Genomic DNA, 21,178 nt, shown 5'->3' on the forward strand with positions numbered 1-21,178 from the left:
AGAGAAGGTAGGAGCTGCAATGCGAATAGTAGTGGATGCCATTGAAGGGAAGGGTCTCATACGCCATATCTGAACTCTGAGTAAATGTAGGAGTTCTAATGGGTATATGCCCAGTGCATTGAGGATTAGACTAACACTCAACTAGTGTACAAATTGGGCTTATCCTAAGAGGATGTCAGTGTTAAGAAGCAGGCCAGAGATTTGGATTCTAACTGGATGGTGGCTGAAGAGATCCTAAGAATTTCTAGCAGGAACAACAGTGAAAACAGGAACTGCACCTGTTATACTAACATGGTAAAATAGCTCCCACTAAGGCTACTACAATAACAAATTGTGTTTACATTTTCTCTCATTTTAGGACTAATTCTGTGCTTTTTATGAAATATCTTAATGATGGGCTAGTAGCCCCGTTAAGGTTATCTCTTCACAAAAAGAATGAAAGACCGAACAGCCATTTGTTGATTGTTAAAATACATTAACTGATTTAGAAGTTTTATGGCACAAATGCATTTGTGAAGATAAAACTACAACTGAAGAGTAGAGAATACATTCGTGCTTTTGTTTTATTTACACCTGTGGTTCTTGTATAAGAATCTAGACTTTGGCTACACAATTGTTAGGGAAATGGAAGCTTTTGAAGAGCTTGCTATCAAGGTGTGTTACATTTCAGAAAATGTAAATCTGCTTCATTTACTGCTTCTAATAGAAGACCAACTTCTATTTAGAACTGTATCTTTAGGAAGGGAAAACAAACAACCATAATTCCTTAGTTTTCATATATACTCACATATACTTCTATATATTCAGGTATGTATCTGGGAGGTTTTCCTTTTTTTTTTTTTAAGTTTTTTTTTAAATGTTTATTTTTGAGAGAGAGGGAGAGAGAGAGACAGAGAGAGAGGGAGAGAGAGAGAGAAACTGAGCACAAGTAGGAGAGGGGCAGAGAGAGAGAGAGGGAGACACAGAATCTGAAGCAGGCTCCAGACTCTGAGCTGTCAGCACAGAGCCTGACACAGGGCTCAAACCCATGAACTGTGAGATCATGACCTGAGCCAAAGTCAGATGCTTAACTGACTGAGCCACCCAGGTGCCCCAGTCTGGGAGGTTTTCCTAGTCACATTACCTCACATTTTTTTTTCCCATATGAATTTAAAAAATTTTAAACAAAGCTGCAAATGGAAAGCTCATGTATGTTCTTAAAGAATGGATTTTCTTTAAAGCAAAGTCATTTTGTTCAGAAAGACACTGAGGGCTTCAGGTTTTGTATATTTTAAACTTAGAAATAAAAGATAAATGAGCATTCCCTTTGGAATAAAGTATTTCTTCTGAAGACTATGTTCAGGTTGTTATGGTGTCAGATTTTTCTACATATCCATAGGAATTTCAAAAGCAACCAATAAATTGATAGGATTAGAACTTTCTAAGAGGAAAATTCTTCTGAACCTGGAGCCTAACAATAATACAAGGCCATCCTTTTTCATATCTAGAAATATTGCAGGGAAAATCATTCTCTTCTCAAGTAAGAGTAGTTTGTAAGCAAAATACTCCTACTTACTAAAACTTGTCAGGTGTCACTTGATAAACCAAAAAATTGATAATGCCGAAAATTTATACCAAAATGATTAAATGTTCTTCTGTCATTGTTCACAAATATACATTATTTATGATAGCAGATTATACCACTTTTAATCTGTACTTTTTACCACCAATAGTAAAAGTGTTTATCTCCCTACGATATATGAATTGTTCAACATTTGATATCATGCGGCCTTTTCCCAGATTTGTTAAAAAGAATTTGCTTTGCAAAATTCTCTAACACAAATGTGACCAAAAGTGAAGGTTGGGGACTAAGAGAGCAACCAAAAAATAATTTATTAATTTTCTAATTGTTAATCATCTTTAACCAGGCAGCTATATGTTTTCAAAGACATTAGAACACAACTTATTTCTAAGCAAGGAGTGACTGTCTCAGTCCATAACACTTTATGAGACACTTTTTCTTTTTCCCTTTTCATCAAGGTTACTTTAACACTGTTCAGATGTTACTAGACAAGAACATGAGAAATGAAAGTAGTGAGTTCAAGTGATCTGAATTAAAAAATGTAAAAGGGCTTCCGGTAAAGAAAAAACCAAAAAATAAAAAAAGGTAATAAGATAGTTTGAGGTTGTTGAAGAGTTTGCCTCAATTATACCATTAACACTTATAATAATAAAGACTTAGGTAGCATTTACTGTGTAGGATTAAATACACATAAGAATTCACTGTGAAATAGAGTAAGACATTCTGCTAGGTGTCTTGAGAGTATACATCTTTGTTAGCATTTTTCCTAAGAGTCTAAAGAGTGTGGTAATGGATAGACCATCATGCAGTGCACCACTCAGACAGTTCCTCTCAACCGTGACTCCAAAAACATGATTTGGGATAGAATATGTTTTGGCATTGAGCTGAATAGCCTCTACGGATCTACCATTACAAATTGAAGAAAGCCCCTTCTGAAACTATTTATATCTTTGGCTTTTTATCTTTCCCTCAGATTGATGAAATAGAATTCTTTCCAGTGGTTGGAGTGTCATCTTTTATCATATTTGTGTTTTATTTATCTTTTTTTAATGTTTATTTTTGATAGAGAGAGAGGCAGACTGCAAGTGGGGGAGCGGCAGAGAGAGAGGGAGAGACAGAATTGGAAGCAGGCTTCAGACTCTGAGCTGTCAGCACAGAGCCCAACACAGGGCTCAAACCCATGAACAGTGAGAGCATGACCTGAGCTGAAGTTGGACGCTTAACCGAGTGAGCCACCAAGGTGCCCTGAGTGTTCTATTTATCTTAAAAATTAAGATATGTGGAATGCTTTCTTTACCTACTTTAGATACACCTGTGTCCAATTAGTTCCTTTAATCATTTTATTTTCTACTCTCCAGATTTTATTTATAGTCCAGTGATGCCTTTCTTGAGTGCTGTTAATGATGTACCAGCTCAATAATTTTATATAAACTACTTTGATGGATTGCTGCCACTTGTTTGCCATTATTCAGTCATACATTTCATACATATTGTTTATTAATTAATTAAAAGAATTATCAAACACTTAAAATGAGGCCTTTGTTTTGCTAATTTCTATGGAACAAGCCTCATGGTATTATTAGCACGGTGCTGCTGTCTATCAGATTCTGGTGTACACAGTATGCCATCTTTCATGTAATGATTTCAGTTAGTAGGTGTGGATAAATTTAGGATTTTTTTTGGCACTTAGTTGACCAATCATGCTTCTGTCAGAAGTGCTGTGTTTATGGAATAGCTCAAAAACACAGCTCCATACCCTCAATGGGACTGTTCATGGTCATAGATACATTTGGAAAATAAAATTTAACACAGTCTTAGAGGATTAGCTAAATGATGGAACGATAAGAACATTTAGCTACCTATTATTATTTTTATATACATGGCCCAAACATGTTCTCTAATAGTTAATTAGACTTATCTGATTATGATAGCCATTTATTTTCATTTAGATTTTGAGTATCTTTCTGTTCAGTCAAGTTCTTCTTTGAGTCCTGTTCCTTCTGTAAGCTTTATAAGTTTGCTTGGAAGACAGGTACTTTATAGAGAAGAATTCTCTTCTTTTGGTTGTAGTGTGGTGGTATGGTGGTATAGTATTTTCATTTAAATATTATTTATTTCCTGGGGTGCCTGGGTGGCTCATTTGGTTAAGTGTCTGACTTCGGTCAGGTCATGATCTCATGGTTCGTGAGTTCAAGCCCCGCATCGGGCTTTCTGCTGTCAGCACAGAGCCTGCATCAGATCCTCTCTCTCTTTCTTCTTTATCACAAAAATAAACAAATATTTCAAAATAAATAAGTAAACATTATTTATTTCCCAAGTTGTCTGATTAAAGATAAGATTAGGTCAAGTGCTCCATCAGGGAAAATTTGGTATTAGTTATATTCTCTTCCTAACTACCCACATGAATGGTCCAACTTGAAGAATCTTAAACATAATACACTATTGCAGATGACTTGTTAAAAATAAAAACTCTTTAAATAAAGCTTTGGCTTAGTTTTAAGATAATAAGGAGGTTTCTTGGAATTGTTGGCTTCTTTAGAGAGCTGACAAGCCATATCATTTCCCAGGCTTGAAAATAATTTGGCTTCTCACAACAAAACAACATTTTTCTATTTGTTGCTAAACATTTTGCTGACATTTTTGGGCCCTTCATTGACAAAATATTTCAAGGGATTAATCTCTCTTGACTTATTCTTGTTTCACTATTTAACAAACATTTATTGGATACTCACTTTTTTTTTTTTTTTGCTAGTTTCTCTACTAGAGACAGGGAATGCACTGATGAGTGTGAAATATCAAATCCTTATAGATCTCTTTTACCAATTTAGTTAAGTTATTTTCGTCAGAGTAATGTTACTTTACAGTTTCCTAGAATGAGGTTCACTTCCTTTTTTCTGCCTATTCCATGGATTAAATTTTTGACTCTTGATGATTTACTAGTTGTGTGATCTTGTTTCTTTCTTCATCTTCAAAATGTGTATGAAATACCTGTGCTGTTTTTGTCACAGGAAAGTTTCAAGAATAAAAAAAATGTTGTTTTTACTATCATTTTCACCAATATTATTGTTACTTTTAGCTACTTAAGTGTAATGATAATACCTTTATGGTCCAAAAATTATCTTTTCGGGGAAATATTGTGAATCCAATATTAAAAAATAGTAATTACCAGAGGGGAGGTGGGTAGGGGGATGGATGAAATAGGTGATGGGGGTGAGAGGGGGCACTTGTCGTCATGAGCACAGGATGATGTATGGAAGTGTTGAATCACTGTAATGTACACCTGAAATTAATATTACACTCTATGTTAACTAGCTGGAATTAAAATTAAAACTTTAAAAAAGAAAAAAAAATAAACTTCTGTGTAGAATCAGAAACCAAACCAAAGCTATAGGGAAGCCTGCGAGTAGACATGTGCACCCTTGTGTGCTAGTGCATTTGTAGATGTGTGATTTGGTGCATGTCTACACCATGGCTATTGTGGAAATTAGCCACACAATCTCAGCATTGGCCTTAGTGGCCGATAGAAGTGGGTGAATAACATTCTAGGTCAGATCAACATTTGCTACCGTTAAGCAAAGATGATAAGTCTGATTTTCTTGGCTGTAACTAGACTCAAGAACAGAATTTCCATCTGCGTCTACCTCAGTCCTTATTGAATATACTTAAATAGAGTCTCCATTAATTTTGTAAGAATCTCATCACTAGGTTAGCGCTGATGGTTGGTCCAGCAATGAGGTCTGAGTAATGCCCATAATTTATCTCTCTGGTTATACCAGAAGCAGTATTTTATGCCCATTGGGTCTTAGTTGAGTTTGAGAATGGTTTCCAGTGGAGTGCATACAAACAGTTGCTCTATTATTTCCCCTAATTCTGGCGAACGTGATGTATTGGCTAAGAGCATGGACTCTACAGCCAAATTGGCCAGGTTCAGTACCTAGTGCTTTTTTTTAATTAAAAAATGTTTTAAAATGTTTATTTTTGAGATGGAGACAGAGACAGAGCATGAGCAGGGGAGAGGTAGAGAGAGAGGGAGACACAGAATCCGAAGCAGGCTCCAGGCTCTGAGCTGTCAGCACAGAGTCCGACTTGGGGCTGGAACCCACTAACCACAAGATTGTAACCTGAGCCGAAGTCGGATGATCAATCTACTGAGCCACCCAGGCACCCCTCAATACCCAGTTCTTAGGCAAACTTGGGCAAGCCAGTGGACTTTCTATAAAATGAGGATCACAATAGAGTCATTAGTTATTTTGAATAATAACACCATAAAAATTAGTAGGAGAAAAGAAATTGCCTTCACAAAATACTTTTGAATACATCTATTCCATTTCTGAATGATGCTAGAATGCTAATATTTTAATATTTTTGCACTTTATAAATGAATTGCTAGTTCAGATTTTTCATTCTGAATGGTGAAAATGTTTTTACAAATATCACAATCAAAGTATAAATATTATAGTAGCTTACTTTGAGATCTGGGAATAAATATGGAATTTTCTGAATTGGTTAACTTTCTGAGCCATAAATACCATATGTCTTGAGTTGTTATGGGTTATTAAATCTTTCAAATTTGAAAAAAAGTAATACTTTTCATTTTCATCTAAAATACAGACTTCTTTGATCTGGCATCAAATATAAAGTTTTATCAAGCTAGGTTATTTGATGAACTGACCATTTATACCACTAAAGGCTGAAATTAAAGTACAAAAATGTGTAATAAATTTCACTCATCAAGTTAATAAGAATTTTATTACAGAATTAAGGTCATTTGAATTATTATTTAGTTCACAAATTAAAATAACATAAAATGAATTAGCCACTTGGTAACCATGTTAATAACTTTAGGCAGTGATTGGTTTATCCTTGGAATTCTTCCAGACTGAATGGTATAGGAAAGTTTTCATTAGAATTTAAACAGAAAGTGATTCTGTTTAAGATGATTAGTCAGTGTGCATTTAAAAGATATTCTGAATTACATTTTATCAATCAAATATTATAGTGCCTTGATTAGCGTATTATTAATGTATCTGCAAAATATTACAGAGTCCTTGTGATAGATGCGAGAAACAAATGTGTGGGTATCAGAGAAGATTGGCAAATTTGATTTTACTGAAATGTCTTATCAGCATGTCAAAAAAAAATTAAGCATAGAGATAGGGAAAAATATTCTTACTGCCAAAATACAGATAAGGTTATGGAAAAAGTTAAAGAAGCTATTCTCTGTCAGAAGTTTAAAGTCTAGGGAAAGGATCCTAAAATGACATGTGAAAGAGCAGGGAATTAGTTCATGTTAACTAACAAAGGACAGGAAGTAAATCTCCCTTAGTAAACAATATGCTTCATCAGGTTAGAGACTGTTTATTTTGCCATCATTTCTCAGGATTTAACCCCAAGTATAGCATCTATGAGGTGTTCAATAATAAAAGTCTGGTCAAATTTAACAAAAAAAATTATGAAGTGAAGGTTAACAGACCAATTGTGAAAGATTATAACAGTTTCTATATCTATATTAGGAACTCATTCATTGAATTAAAAATGATATTGAGATTTAAAATATATGAGGGACTCCTGGGTGGCTTAGTGGGTTAAGCTTCCAACTCGATTTTGGTTCAGGTCACCACATTATGGTTCATGGGATCAAACCTACTGTCCAGCTCTGTGCTGTCAGCATGGAGCCTGCTTGGGATTCTCTCTCTTCCTCTCTCTCTCTGCCCTTCCCTCTCTCTCTCTCTCTCTCTCTCTCTCTCTTTCTCTCTCAATAAATAAATAATAAAACATTAAAAAAGTAAAATATATTAAACTGCATTGGATCAGTGTTTGAAGGAAAATAGAGGGAAACATGTCAAGAAATCCTAAAAAAGTGAACGGGAGCTAAACGGTATGAACATTTTAAGAGGGTTATATGAAGCATATGGCATATGGTTATTATTCACAGTGATTTTTTGGGCTGCTAGAATTGGAATGAGCTATGTAATTAGACAACCTGTTCATAATTATTATTGTGATTGACATTATTTGAAGTACATCTTGATTGTTCCATAAGACCCAGGATTATCATAATTAATGAAAACATGAGTGCCTAATTGATGATACCTTCTGCCATATCAATACTGCTCTCCTTTTAAGGTTCTTGAGTAAGTCTGCAGAAGGTTCATAATTTAGTTGTATATAATGCGATAGCACATTTTGTGTTTCATCTTAACATTTTCCCTTAGCTGTGCCACATTTTGGATGATATGAGACATGACACATTCAACTTGGACATTACAAACAAAACATAAGGCAGCTGAAGGAGATAGTCATGGAAGAGACAATTTAACCCACTTTCTCTGTGTTAGTCACGTTTGAGAGTATAGCAGTTCATGGAAACCTGTGCAGGGGGTTATTTGGGGTTATGAGAGGCTTATAAAGTCATTGGAGACAGGCTTATAGAAATATGATTGCTTTTTTAGTTTATGCACTGAATTAGGCATCTTAGAGCATTTGTGGCTTGGTGGGGGATGAAATGTGGTTGATAGGTAAAAGAAATAAGAACATACAGAACGCATTTTAGTTACTTATTATAAAGCTTGTGTGAAATCCCAGGATAATGTTATATCAATAGTAAGCTGCCTGGATTATTATGTTTATGTACCATTTTCTGTTTAAGGTTATGTAAACAAATACAGAAGTAAAAATTTCAGTATAGTGCTTATTTCATTGTAGGCATTAAAGTGATTATTTTAAAAATTATTCTTCAATGCCTACTATATAGTGTGTTTACACAAGTTTGATTTTTAATAGAAATAATCACTTTAACAAGCTGCACATGAAAATGATTATTAACATCTTTGGCATGTGTATTTTAAACTTGAAATTGTAAAATGTTAATTTTTAAGGTACATCCCTAAAGGGAAGCAACATTTATTTTCAATACCTTTTTAGTTTTATTTTCTCTATCTATATGATTTAGGTGTCTACGAAATGTTAGCCTATTGGCTAAATAATGGCATAATATTGCACAAGTACATTGCACAAGTAACTTTCAACTGAGTAAAGCTTGAAATACTTTTGGACATTTTATAACTTTAAAAAAGTAGGATGACAATATAAAATTACAGAGTAAAATTATTTTAATATTTTAGGAAACTTGGAACCCAAATAATTTCTAATTTTTACAAAAATGGCATCGTGTTGTTTACAAAGATGATAATTGCAAAGTTACAGAGATAGTATATTACATAACACCTGATTAATGTTGTCTCTCAATATGTTTACTTCTCTTGGTTGAATTCCTGATCATATTCTTCGGTTTTAACCTTCGCCATGGTTTGAATGAATCACCAAGAACAAGACTGAAAATACCAAACCGTGCAATGCTGTGCATAGCTATATAGTTTATTCTAGTCTTGTGTAGCAAGAAACTCAGATTAATAATGCTTTACTTGGCATTTTGTTTAACCTACGAGTTCTTAAAAGTCTTCATCTCATGGTAGAATATATATCCAGAGGGATAGAACATGACACAGTATCCTTATTTCTTCTTATTGATAGATCAAGAGAGGTGGAATCGATGTGGTCATAGACGCTGAAAGCATTTCTACCCATAACTTTATTTCTATTCTCTACTCCCATAGTACTTTATTTATGCAACCAATACTCAACCCATCGGATGATATTAATGATTTGTACACTTGTCTGTCTTCCTTATTGTAATGGGAATTGCTTGGAGGCAGGAGTTGGGTCGCAACTGTGTTTGTCTCCCCAACCTCTAAAGGGACGTCACATGTACAAAGCAAACTAATATTGTGAACATTAGATATTGGAATAAGACACTAATTTAAACAAATGAAAATACTGAAAAAGGAAATATTTGTGTCTATTTGGTTATCTATACATGCATCCTCATACATGTCTATGTAGGTATTTGTCTGTATTGATGTCTAAATCTACATTTAATTCATACATCTTGGAATTCCCAAATAAATGCCTTGTTGATCATCATTGATCGTCACAAAATTGAACTAGATTTTAGAGAAATAATTGGTACAGTATCTTGTGATCACAAAGATAATGCCCCATATATGTGTCCTTTGTGCATAATTATTCAATATCATCCTATTTTTGTTTCTGGTTGCTCCTCACCCCTAGTCCTCTTTCCACCATTTATTCATAATCTCTTTCAATGTGCATATGATGATGTCACTTTCCAATTTTAGCTTCCTAACCTGACATAGAGGATCCTTGATGAATATGTTCTTGTCAATCTCTCTGTGATAATTGCTAGTCATTTACCCCATTTTCCTTCCTGCCTTCTCTCACAGAAAACTCTGTACTCTCCCAAACAAGCCATTAAATCTCCATGACTTTTCCAAGATACTCCTTTCTGTCCAAAATGCCCTTTTCTGTTGTCTCCGTCTAGAAAACTCAAATCATCCTTAAGGACTCAACACGGACTTCAGTTCAGAGGCTTTTCCTGCTTTCTCCCCAGGCAGAACAAATCACAGCCTTCTTTGTATAGGCACACCTTATCCTGAACCTACTTCCACTTTTACATACAGCAAATGGTTTTTTAATATTTGTTTTCATCTTTGTCTCTCTTTTTACTACTAGAAAATCGTTGAAGGTCGAATCCATGCCTTTGTATCTTTTTTATCTTCAGAACCAGGCATACCATCTGGGATATAGCAGGTGCTCAATAAATATTTGTAGAACAAATTCTCTTATTTAATCTTCACAACCACATATGTTTACAAATGAAGGTGCTGAAGTCTAAAAATACTGAGTAACTTGCTCAAGGTCACCCAGCTAGCGAATGACAAATGTATTACTTCTGGTGTGGGACACTTTCATTAACTTTGTAGCAGTGTGCCTGTCTTTTCTCCTAGGAACGCCAAAGAGCCATTTGGGTTTACATCCATCCTCCTGGAAAATTGAGTCCTTGTGGCTGCTCTTATACAACCCACTTCTGCCCTGAGAACTGTTTTTCCTGCTCTTTTCATGCCTATGAGCACCTCACCACTGCTTGAATTGGTTCAGGCTTCACTCTCATCTTAGTCTGGTTTGATGTGTTTGACTTTCTTTGATCTTGATTCAGATTGTTCTCTGATTTTTTTTTCTTTCCTGGTGCCAGAGTCAAATTGTCCGCCTTATATTGCTTTTTACTGAAATTACTAAGACTTCCTGTAGAAACTTGCTGTCATCCTTACCTTTCAATAGTACTTCCTGTTTTCACACTCATCACCATGCCGGTGGCTGGACCATGGTTAGATCAGGCATATTCACTGTTACCTCTTTAGAATTTGGCATGTCTGGGCAGAAGCTTTTTTGAGATGTTAAGGAATATAATTTGTCAAGTATATCTAACACTGTGATAAAAATTCTTAATAACTCCCTTTACATATATTACTAGATACTGGTCTATGAAGTGCTAATATTGTAAGAAATAATAAAACAGAGAAGATTCCTTCTGAGATTTTATTTATATTTTCATGCAAACTATAATTTATTGCCAAAAGATGTTTAGCTCTTTCTCCGCAGACCCAGGCCTTTTCTTCAAGTTGCCTGTAGCATATTGCTGTTTGGATGTTCGCTCTCATATTACTTGCAACGTGTCACAAAGTGATCTTTTTAGCTTGCCCTACAAAAACAAACTTTAGTCCACTACTCCATTTCTTTCAGTAGCTTCCCCCCACCCTTTAAAAATTCCATCAAGTCTAAAAGCTATTTAATTATCTCTTAATACTTCGTCTCCATCATCCACTAAGGGGACCAGGGCATCAAGGCATCAATGTTGGTTGATTTTTCATTCAAAATATCTCTCAGATACCACAGCCCTTCAGCAGCACCTTGTTCTAATACATCATCACCACATCAGCTCTGAGTACAATAGCCACTTTCTACCTCCCGTCTCTGCAGACCTCAAGCCACCCTGTATACCACAGATAAGTTAATTTTCCGAAGACACTACTTTTATTATGTTATTATGCCTGCTACTGCCTATTTATTAAGACCAAACTCTTCCACCTGGTAACAGGATTCAAACAGAGTAGCTGTTTTTCATGTTTTCTCTGCCTGGATTTGCCCTTTTTTTAAAAGCTGCTTCCCCCATTCATCTAAGTAACCCTTCATCCTTCAACTACCCACTTTAATGTCACTTCCTCTGTGAAGCCTTTTCTGAACTAATTAATCATTTCATCCTTTGTGTTTTATAACATCCATCATATTATAATCCAGTTAGCTGTTTATCTGTCTTTCTGTTACACTTTTGAGTTCTTTAAGGTTAGAAACTAAGTTTGAGTCATATATTTCTTCCCCAGACACAGCATAGTATCTGGCATAGAGTAGGAATTTAATACATATTTGTTAAATGAATGAATGAGCAAAATAATGGAAGTTTTCTTCTTTTCCCATGTTATTCTCTGTTTATTCACATTTTCTTTACCTATCTGAAAAACCTTTGCACTGTTCTCCAAAAATTCAAAGGTAATATGTTTTTGAAAACCGTTCAATAGAAAATGATACATTCAATATTATTTGAACTGTTTAAATGTAGACATGTAAAAACTCCAAGAAGGGTCTATATTAGACTGATAGGATTTATTCTTATTATTAACATTAAACTCATTTACACAGATTTTATAGTTTCATGTTTTACCTTATTGTGCTGCTTTTTGAAAGTGGTAAATTAGTTTGCCATGGTGACCTTAATATATGAACTAGAATAAAAGCTGTTAAATATGCACCATAAATATACTATTCTCTGCACACACACACACACACACACACACACACACACACACACAATTTTAAAACTCCTTCAAGGATCAGACAAATTCTACTTCTTCCATTAAACTTTGCATAAATAATTCCATTTTACAGTATTTTTTTTCCTTCAAATTTCCTTTGGCATTTCTAGTCTGTAAGAGAAAACCACTATTTTGTTCACAGAATCCAACTATTTTGTTTGATCTCTTATCTCATATTAGAGCCAGGATTTCTTTAACTTTATTTTGAAATTTTAATGGTCTCAGGTTGGCAGTAGGCAATTAATCAATACTTTGTAATCGTTACTGTTATCATTATTGTTGTTGAGCATGGGGGGAGAGCACCCCAGCAGGAGACTGACAAGCTAAGATCATTTTTTAATTTTAAAGTGACACAAGTTTTTATAAAGAAATTAGCACCGTCTCTCCTGGAAACTCTTTGTAGTTTTGTTAAATTGGATTTGCCTCTGGCTAGAATTTTCTTTTCTCTTGCTCAGTTTAAGGTGTTCTCTCTTCCAAGTTTGGTGAGTGTTCGTCTGCCAAGCTTTTCTTTTTTATTTTTTTCTCCTCCCTTTTAATCTCCTTTAATGTCTTTTTTTTCCCTCAGTTATACAATATCATTCTCTCCAACAATGTAGAAAATGAACCTTTTGCTAACGATTCAACATTGTTAAATTTAAACACTGTTTCTTGAAATTCTACTGAGGAGGCAAAGGTTTGTTTTTGTTTTCCTCCAGAAGCGTGAAGCAACATATTACGTATAACTTGTATTTCCTTAAATAAGAGAGTTTCGTTTTAGAAATTTACCTTTGGTTTCACTTTACTAATTACTTGCTTGATATCATTATTTGTAATTAATTTGTAACTATTTGTAATTCATTGCTTTATATCATTTAAAATCATATTGCTAGCCAAAGAAGATATGTGTACTGAATTTTCATATTGATCAATATATGTTTATTGGTGCTAAATAGTATAAATTAGGATTCAGATAAAACACTATTTTAAGTTCATTTTACACTATGGTTTCGATCAGATGTTTGAGTTCCATAATGGAGTGGGCAACCACTATTTAAAGAGTTGAATATTTTTTCTTCAGAATGGAAATCATATCTTCAACTGGTATTTCTTATAAATAAAAGTGTTCATCAGTGAAGTTGAGGTATAGTGATATATTCCATGATCCCTCCCGTTAATTCCAATATCAAATAGTTTTAATGTGTGTTTTTAAATTGAGTAAGAGTAACAAGATTGCATACCTGCTTAAAAGTAACATTAACATTTTTATTTTGGAAATACATGATTTTCTCTTACTCTCTCAATCTAGGCCTTCTGTCTGAGATCTTATCTTTATTTTATAGTGGTCCTAAAATAAACTACCAATCATTTTATTTTAAAATTTTATATTAAAATTTTTAAAAATTTATTTGAGAGAGAGAGAGAGAGAGTGTCAACAGGGGAGGGGTAGAGAGAGAGGGGGACACAGAATCCGAAGCAGTCTCCAGGCTCTGAGCTGTCAGCACAGAGCCCATCGTGGGGCTCAAACTCACAGTGAGATCATGACCTGAGTGAAGTGGGACGCCTAACTGACTGAGCTACCCAGGAACCCCATTAAAATTGTAAATCATAAAGCCCAACTTCACTCTCCTTAATTTTGTCTTGAATTAGGAACTTCATTTGAGAAGAAATACAGTATCAGTTTATGTCATATTGTCAATTCATTGTAAGTTTGAACTTCTCACCATTGGCTCTTGGGGGCTGAAGCAGACTTCTGGGAGCAGTTCAGTCCCAATTCAGTTTGATGGAGTATAGACCATTGACGAGAAAATCTCAGACCAAAAAAGGGCTGAAGAAATTAGATCTATGGTCCACAGACTATAAAAATAAGCTATTAGAAATAGACCTTATAGTATGTAGTTGGCTAGAGAATTAATTAAATTATTGATTAAATATACTAAATCATTGAACAAATGATGATGAACTAAGATGCTTCTTTAGAAGCAGATTTAAAGAGCACACACATATATGCCTAGTTAACTATTCCTTTTTTTAATCATATTTATTCTCCATTTCTATTTTTTTTTTTTTTAAATCCAAGATTGGTGTAATCTCAGCTTGACATTACGACTCACTCAGAAATAACATGCGGTTCATCTGCTGGCTCAAAGTAGAAGGCTCCAGGAATGAGTTCAGAATTAGCTATAGCAATTTAAGTGTTGCAGTCTTTAATATCTGTAATGATACTCCTCAGGTCCCAACTATCTGGGGGCTATTTAGCCTTGTTATCGCTTCCGATTTCTTTTTTTTTCCCTCCTCCCTCAGTGAAGGCAGGAGGCCAGGAGAACTAATAGCTGCCAGCATTTTTGTTAACAAAACCCAAGCTGTTTCTCTAAAGCAAGCTTCTTAAAACAAAAGCAACAGAGAAGTACTTTTCCTTTACAGTTTATTTCTAATATAACAAGTCAGCTTTTATCAGAGCAAATACAAAGGCCTCAACATCACACCGAATAGAAATCTTATGATTTTCTTTGTTTTCCCCACTTTATAGTAATGGGTTGTTAATACCTATTGATCTCCACTTTATGTTCATTATCCTGAATTCACATTCATGTCTACGAATATAGTTTATGTCAATATGCCTTTTGTTATTTGTTGTGGTTTCCTGAAATTCTTTCACAGAATAAATGTGGTGGTGGTGGTGGTGGTGGTGGTGGTGGTGGTGGTGGTGGTGTGTGTGTGTAGGTGAGTGTGTTAGAGCGAAAATTACATGGGAGGGGAGGTTTGGGGAAGGAAAAGTGGGAGGATGAGAGGGAGAGAGTGTGTGTTGCTCAGATGGTTCTACAAATAAACGGTGTAAATAGCAAAATAGCACTGGAACCCTGAGATTTAGTTATTATTCTTATATTGAACTTCACTAAAAAGGTTATTTGGGACTGAAACTGCAGTCTTCATCCTGTAGAACACATAAACAAGCTTAGTCTATTTCATTTATGTGCCCACTGTCTGAATTTGCTTTAATCCCTGTTAAGGAACAGTCCATTGTTTTTTAATCTATTTAGGGCCCATTGTAACCCATTGATTTTGTTTCACGTTGTGCTCAAATCAACCACTCTCATTTTAGAGTAATTGAAGAGGCATTTTATTCACTGGGTTCTCTTTGAAGTTCAGTCTTACCATGTAGGCTGATGAGCATCGTCTGTTAAGTAACACACGTTCTGTTCATGTTGTCACACACATTCTGTCATAACCATGAATCACCTATGATATTGCCACATCTACTGTATTGCAGGAAAAACAGAGGTTTCTGACGGATGTTCTGCATGAAGTGATGCTGCTTGACGGCTTGGCCAGTTCCCATCCAGTATCACAGGAAGTGCTACAGGCAACAGATATTGACAGGGTGTTTGACTGGATCGCCTATAAAAAGGTGGGAATAGATAAGACCCAAATGCCACGAATTGGATATCTCCCGAGGTAGCCAAACTATTTCATACTAGATTTATTCTTCTCTTCTTCCTGGCAGATAGAAATGGACTGAGGTAGAAAATGGAGTAACTAGGTTCATGTCATTTTATGAGTTAGGGTTTTGCTTTATAAATCAGTGAAATGGAGATGAATGTTTGCCAAATAGTGCATAGAAATGTTGGAAGTATTAATGAATAAATGTTTGGAGACTCAATATGAAATTTCTGTACAAATGGTGTTGTGTAAATGTCAGTTTTTATTATTACTAACAAGAGAGCTGACCTATATAGTGACAAATTATTTGTCATCAGTGCTCCTTAAATAGTTGCTTATTTTGGGTTGGCTGATGCAAATCGGTGTAGGCAGTGACATAGGCATTTTATAAACATTATTTAAGGAAATTTAGGGAATTAAACATCTTTCTTGGATAATAATCATGATAAATGAAATTTTAAAGGCTAGACTATGACTGACAAAGATTTTGGACCAATGACTCGACACAGAAATAAGATAGACTTTGAACTTTTTCCCATTGTTAACGTGGATTAAAATTTTTCCTTTTATCTCTATCCCTTAGTTCTAATTTAACATGAGCATGTACATCTCTGTTTAATACTCAGTAGCCACTTAGTAATTGTTAAGATAGTGTTAAAGTCTAGTTCATCTTTGGTGTAGATTGAATTGCATTTACTGGGATTTCCACATAGTTTATTGATTCAATAATGTTTAAAATTTTTAAAAACTGTTGTTAATATTTTTCCTGAAATATTCCTATTTACAACTAGAAGTCATATAGTGATTGACCAGATGATCAAATCAGATGATTTGTACATTAATTTGGATATTCTGTTTTGCCCTCAAAAAATTACTAGCTCAATGATTATTAGTTAATATTATATGCTATAATATGTAAAGATAAAATTGTGTTAGAAAATGTTTTTTCGGGGCGCCTGGGTGGCGCAGTCGGTTAAGCGTCCGACTTCAGCCAGGTCACGATCTTGCGGTCCGCGAGTTCGAGCCCCGCGTCAGGCTCTGGGCTGATGGCTCAGAGCCTGGAGCCTGTTTCCGATTCTGTGTCTCCCTCTCTCTCTGCCTCTCCCCCATTCATGCTCTGTCTCTCTCTGTCCCAAAAATAAATAAACGTTGAAAAAAAAAATTTAAAAAAAAAGAAAATGTTTTTTCAAGTCACTGATCATTTCATTGGCTATAAAGGGGTTTTTGATGATTTGGAAAAATAAGCAGAAGTAGAGAACCGTTTTTGAAATATATATTAATGTATTTATGTAAAATATCAAAATTTAGAATATATATTAATTTTTATATATGAGGTTTTGGGGGCCATATTTTATTGGATGTACATTCAGTTTCTTCAACTGTATTTATTCCTAAAATATAGTGCAGAAGATACGATTCTTCCCTTCTTCTTGGCATATGGAAATGGGCTGTGAGTTAGAAAACATAGGAAAATATTATTAAGATAGCTTGAGATGAGTTTGGAGACTTGTCTGGACTTAATTTCTACCTGCTACCGATTCTCTAAAACTATGTGTAAATGCCAATTTTACTTCCACATTAATAACAATCAAGAAAATATTATCTTGGTTAAATACATTTAGATGTATTTATACATAGATAACATCTATTCCAGATTCCATATATTTGAGAATTTGAAATGTTTTTAAGAAGTTTAAGAATCAAGGGGCGCCTGGGTGGCGCAGTCGGTTAAGCGTCCGACTTCAGCCAGGTCACGATCTCGTGGTCCGTGAGTTCGAGCCCCGCGTCGGGCTCTGGGCTGATGGCTCGGAGCCTGGAGCCTGTTTCCGATTCTGTGTCTCCCTCTCTCTCTGCCCCTCGCCCATTCATGCTCTGTCTCTCTCTGTCCCAAAAATAAACGTTGAAAAAAAAATTTTTAAAAAAAAAGAAGTTTAAGAATCAAAACAGTAGGGAAAAATATATATAATGATTATTATTTTACCCTTTCCACAGTTTGGTACAGAGTCTTGCCAACCTATAAAGGTGAGAAATGAGCAGACTGTGCCACAGTGTTTAAGAACGCCATCATAAAGGGTACTGGATGACTTGCCTCTAGCCATGTATCTTTTTTTTTTTTTAACTTTGTTGAGGAATAATTGACAAAAGTAATTGTATATATTTATTTATTTATTTATTTTTTTAAATTTTTTTTCAACGTTTATTTATTTTTGGGACAGAGAGAGACAGAGCATGAACGGGGGAGGGGCAGAGAGAGAGGGAGACACAGAATCGGAAGCAGGCTCCAGGCTCCGAGCCATCAGCCCAGAGCCTGACGCGGGGCTCGAACTCCCGGACCGCGAGATCGTGACCTGGCTGAAGTCGGACGCTTAACCGACTGCGCCACCCAGGCGCCCCAATAATTGTATATATTTAAAGCGCAGGGTGTGAGGTTTTGATATAAATATACATTATGGAATGATTACCATGATTAAGATTATGAACATATCTACCACCTCACATGGTTAACTCTTTTGCCTGTTTGTGTATGTAGTGAGAATGCCAAAGATATACTCTCAGCAACTTTCAAGTATATGGTATTATGTTATTAACTATAGCCTCCATGCCATACATTAGATCATGAGAATTTATTATAACTGAAAATTTGTACCCTTTGACCCACATCACCCCATTTCCTCCTTCCCTGAGCCCTTGTCTACCACCATTCTATTCTCTGTTTCTATGAAATCAGGCTTTTTTTTTTTCCCAATATTTCACAAATAAGTAATACCTTATAGCATTTACGATTCTGTCTGGCTTTTTTTACTTAGCATAATGCCCTCCATGTTTATCAGTGTGGTTGCAAGTGGCAGGATTTCTCTCTTTTTTTAATGGCTGAATCATGTATATATATATATACATACATATATATATATATATATATATACACATATATACATATATATGTAATACATATCACATTTAAAATATGTAACATTTTCTTTATTTATCCATTGGAAGACATTTATATTATTTCTGTATCTTGGCTATTGTGAATTAAAGCTGAAAAAAACATGGACATGCAGATATCTCTTTGAGATACTGATTTCATTTCCTTTGGATGTATACCCAAGAGATATATTGCTAGATCTTATGGTAATTCTATTTTTAATTTCCTGAGAAACTTCCATATTGTTTTCCATCATGTTTATACCAGTTTACATTCCCACCACCACTGTGTAAGGGTTATCTTTTCTCCTTGTCCTTGCTAGCATTTGTTATTTCTTATCTTTTTTCTTTTTTTTTAAAGTAAACTCCATGCCCAACATAGGGCTTGAACTCACAACTCTGAGATCAAGAGTTGCTCACAGGCTCACCAAATGAGCCAGCCAGGTGCCCCCTATGTCTTATCTTTTTTTTTTTAATTTTTAAAATATTTATTCATTTTTTGAGACACACGCAAACACACACACACACACACACACACACACACACACACACACACAGAGTATGAGTGTGGGAGGGGCAGAGAGAGAGGGAGACACAGAATCTGAAACAGGCTCTAGGCTCTGAGCTGTCAGCACAGAGCCCAACATGGAGCTCAAACCCATAAGCCATAAGATCATGACCTGAGCCAAAGTCAGACACCCAACGCCCAACGAAATGAGCTACCCAGGCGCCCCTTATCTTTTTGAAAGTAGCCATTTTAACAGTTATTTAGTGTCTCATTGTGGTTTTGATATGTATTTCCCTGATAAATGGTGATATTGAACACCTTTTGATATGGACCATTTGGCCAAATTGAATATCTTTGGAGAAAATATTTATTCAGGTCCTTCGCCCATTTTTAATTAGACTATTTGTTGGGATTTTTTTTTGTATGAGTTCTTTACAAGTTTTGTGTATGTTTTTATATTTTATAATTATATATTTTGCAAATATTTTCTTCCATTTTGTAGGTTGCCTTTTCAATTTATTGTTTCCTTTTTTGTGCCAAAGCTTTTAGTTTGATATAGTCTCATTTGTTTATTTTGTTTCTGTTGCCTGTGCTTTTGGTGTCTTATCTAAGAATTCATTGCTAAAATTAATGCTAAGGATTTTTCTCTCATGATTTCTTCTAGGAGTTTTATGGTTTCAGGTCTTACATTGAAATCCTTGATCCATTTTTAGTTGATTTTTGTGAGTGGTATAAGATAGGGGTCCAATTTGATTATTTTGCATAGGGATATCCAGTTTTCCCAAGACCATTTGTTAAAGAGACTGTCATTTCCTCATTGTGTGTTCTTAGTGATCTTGTCACAAATTAGTTGACCACATGTGATTGGATTTATATCTTGACTCTGTTCTTTCTGCTCTACTAGTTCTATGTAGCTATTTTTGTTTTTGTTTTGCCATTATCATATGGTTTTGATCACTATAGCTTTGTGTAATATAGCTTGAATCAGAAAGTGAGAGTCCTCCAGCTTTGTTCTCTCTCAGGATTGTTTTGGCTATCTGGGGTCTATAAGATAGTTTTGTTTTGTTTTGTTTTCTGTGAAAAATGCCATTGGAACTTTGATAACGATTACACTGCATCTGTACAACACTTTGACTAGTATGGAGATTCTCACAGTATTAATTCTTCCAATCCAAGATCACAGGGTATCTTTTCATTTATTTCTGTCTTCAATCTCTTTCATCAATGTCTTATGGTTCTCAGTGTACAAGTCTTTCACCTAATTGGTTAACTGTATTCCTAAGTATTTTATAGCCTTTGATGCTACTATAAATAGCATAGGATTGCTTTTTAAATTTCTCTTTTCGATAGTTCAGTGTTAGTGTGTAGAAATACAAGTGATTTGTGTATGTAAAATTTGGATCTTGCAAATTTACTGAATTAATGTATTAGTTGCAACAGCTTTGGGGGGAATCTTTAGGGGTTTCTATATATGAGATATCATCTACACAGAGAAATAATTTTACTTCTTCCTTTTCTGATTTGGATATCTTGTATTTCTTGTTCTTGCTTAGTTGCTATGGCAATGGCTAGTATTTCCAGTTCTATTTTGGATAGAAATGGTGAGAGTGGGCATCCTTGTCTTTTCCTGATCTTGGAGGAAAGGCTTTTAACCTTTCACCACTTAGTATGATGTTAGCTAGGGGCTTGTCTTCCTATCTATGTATCTTTATGCTATGTATCTTTATGCTATGTATCTTTCAGTGCTATTACCACTGAAAATTCTGTTTTCCTGTGTGTTTTTAAGTGATGATAGATATGCTGTTTTTCAAAGAAGATTTCACAAGAAAAAAATTTAACAACTATACTAAGGTATAATTAAAATACAATAAACTGTACATGTTAAAAAGTACAATTTGATTTGTTCTGACATATGTATACAGTGAAAGCATCACCACGACCCAGTTACTGAACATATCCATCAAATATTTTCTTGTGCCT

The 21,178-nt window shown here is 34.8% G+C and overlaps 1 protein-coding gene across 1 annotated transcript in view; it reads left to right on the top strand.

Moving 5' to 3' along the window:
- TRHDE (thyrotropin releasing hormone degrading enzyme) overlaps positions 1-21,178 on the top strand; it is a 383,925-nt gene that overhangs the window by 210,368 nt on the left and 152,379 nt on the right. The window contains exon 6 of the mRNA XM_030323249.1: positions 15,596-15,733. Within this exon, the coding sequence (XP_030179109.1) occupies positions 15,596-15,733 (138 nt within the window). The remainder of the gene's footprint in view (positions 1-15,595; positions 15,734-21,178) is intronic.

The sequence above is a fragment of the Lynx canadensis genome, chromosome B4 (assembly GCF_007474595.2).
Source record: "Lynx canadensis isolate LIC74 chromosome B4, mLynCan4.pri.v2, whole genome shotgun sequence".
Lineage (NCBI taxonomy): Eukaryota > Metazoa > Chordata > Mammalia > Carnivora > Felidae > Lynx > Lynx canadensis.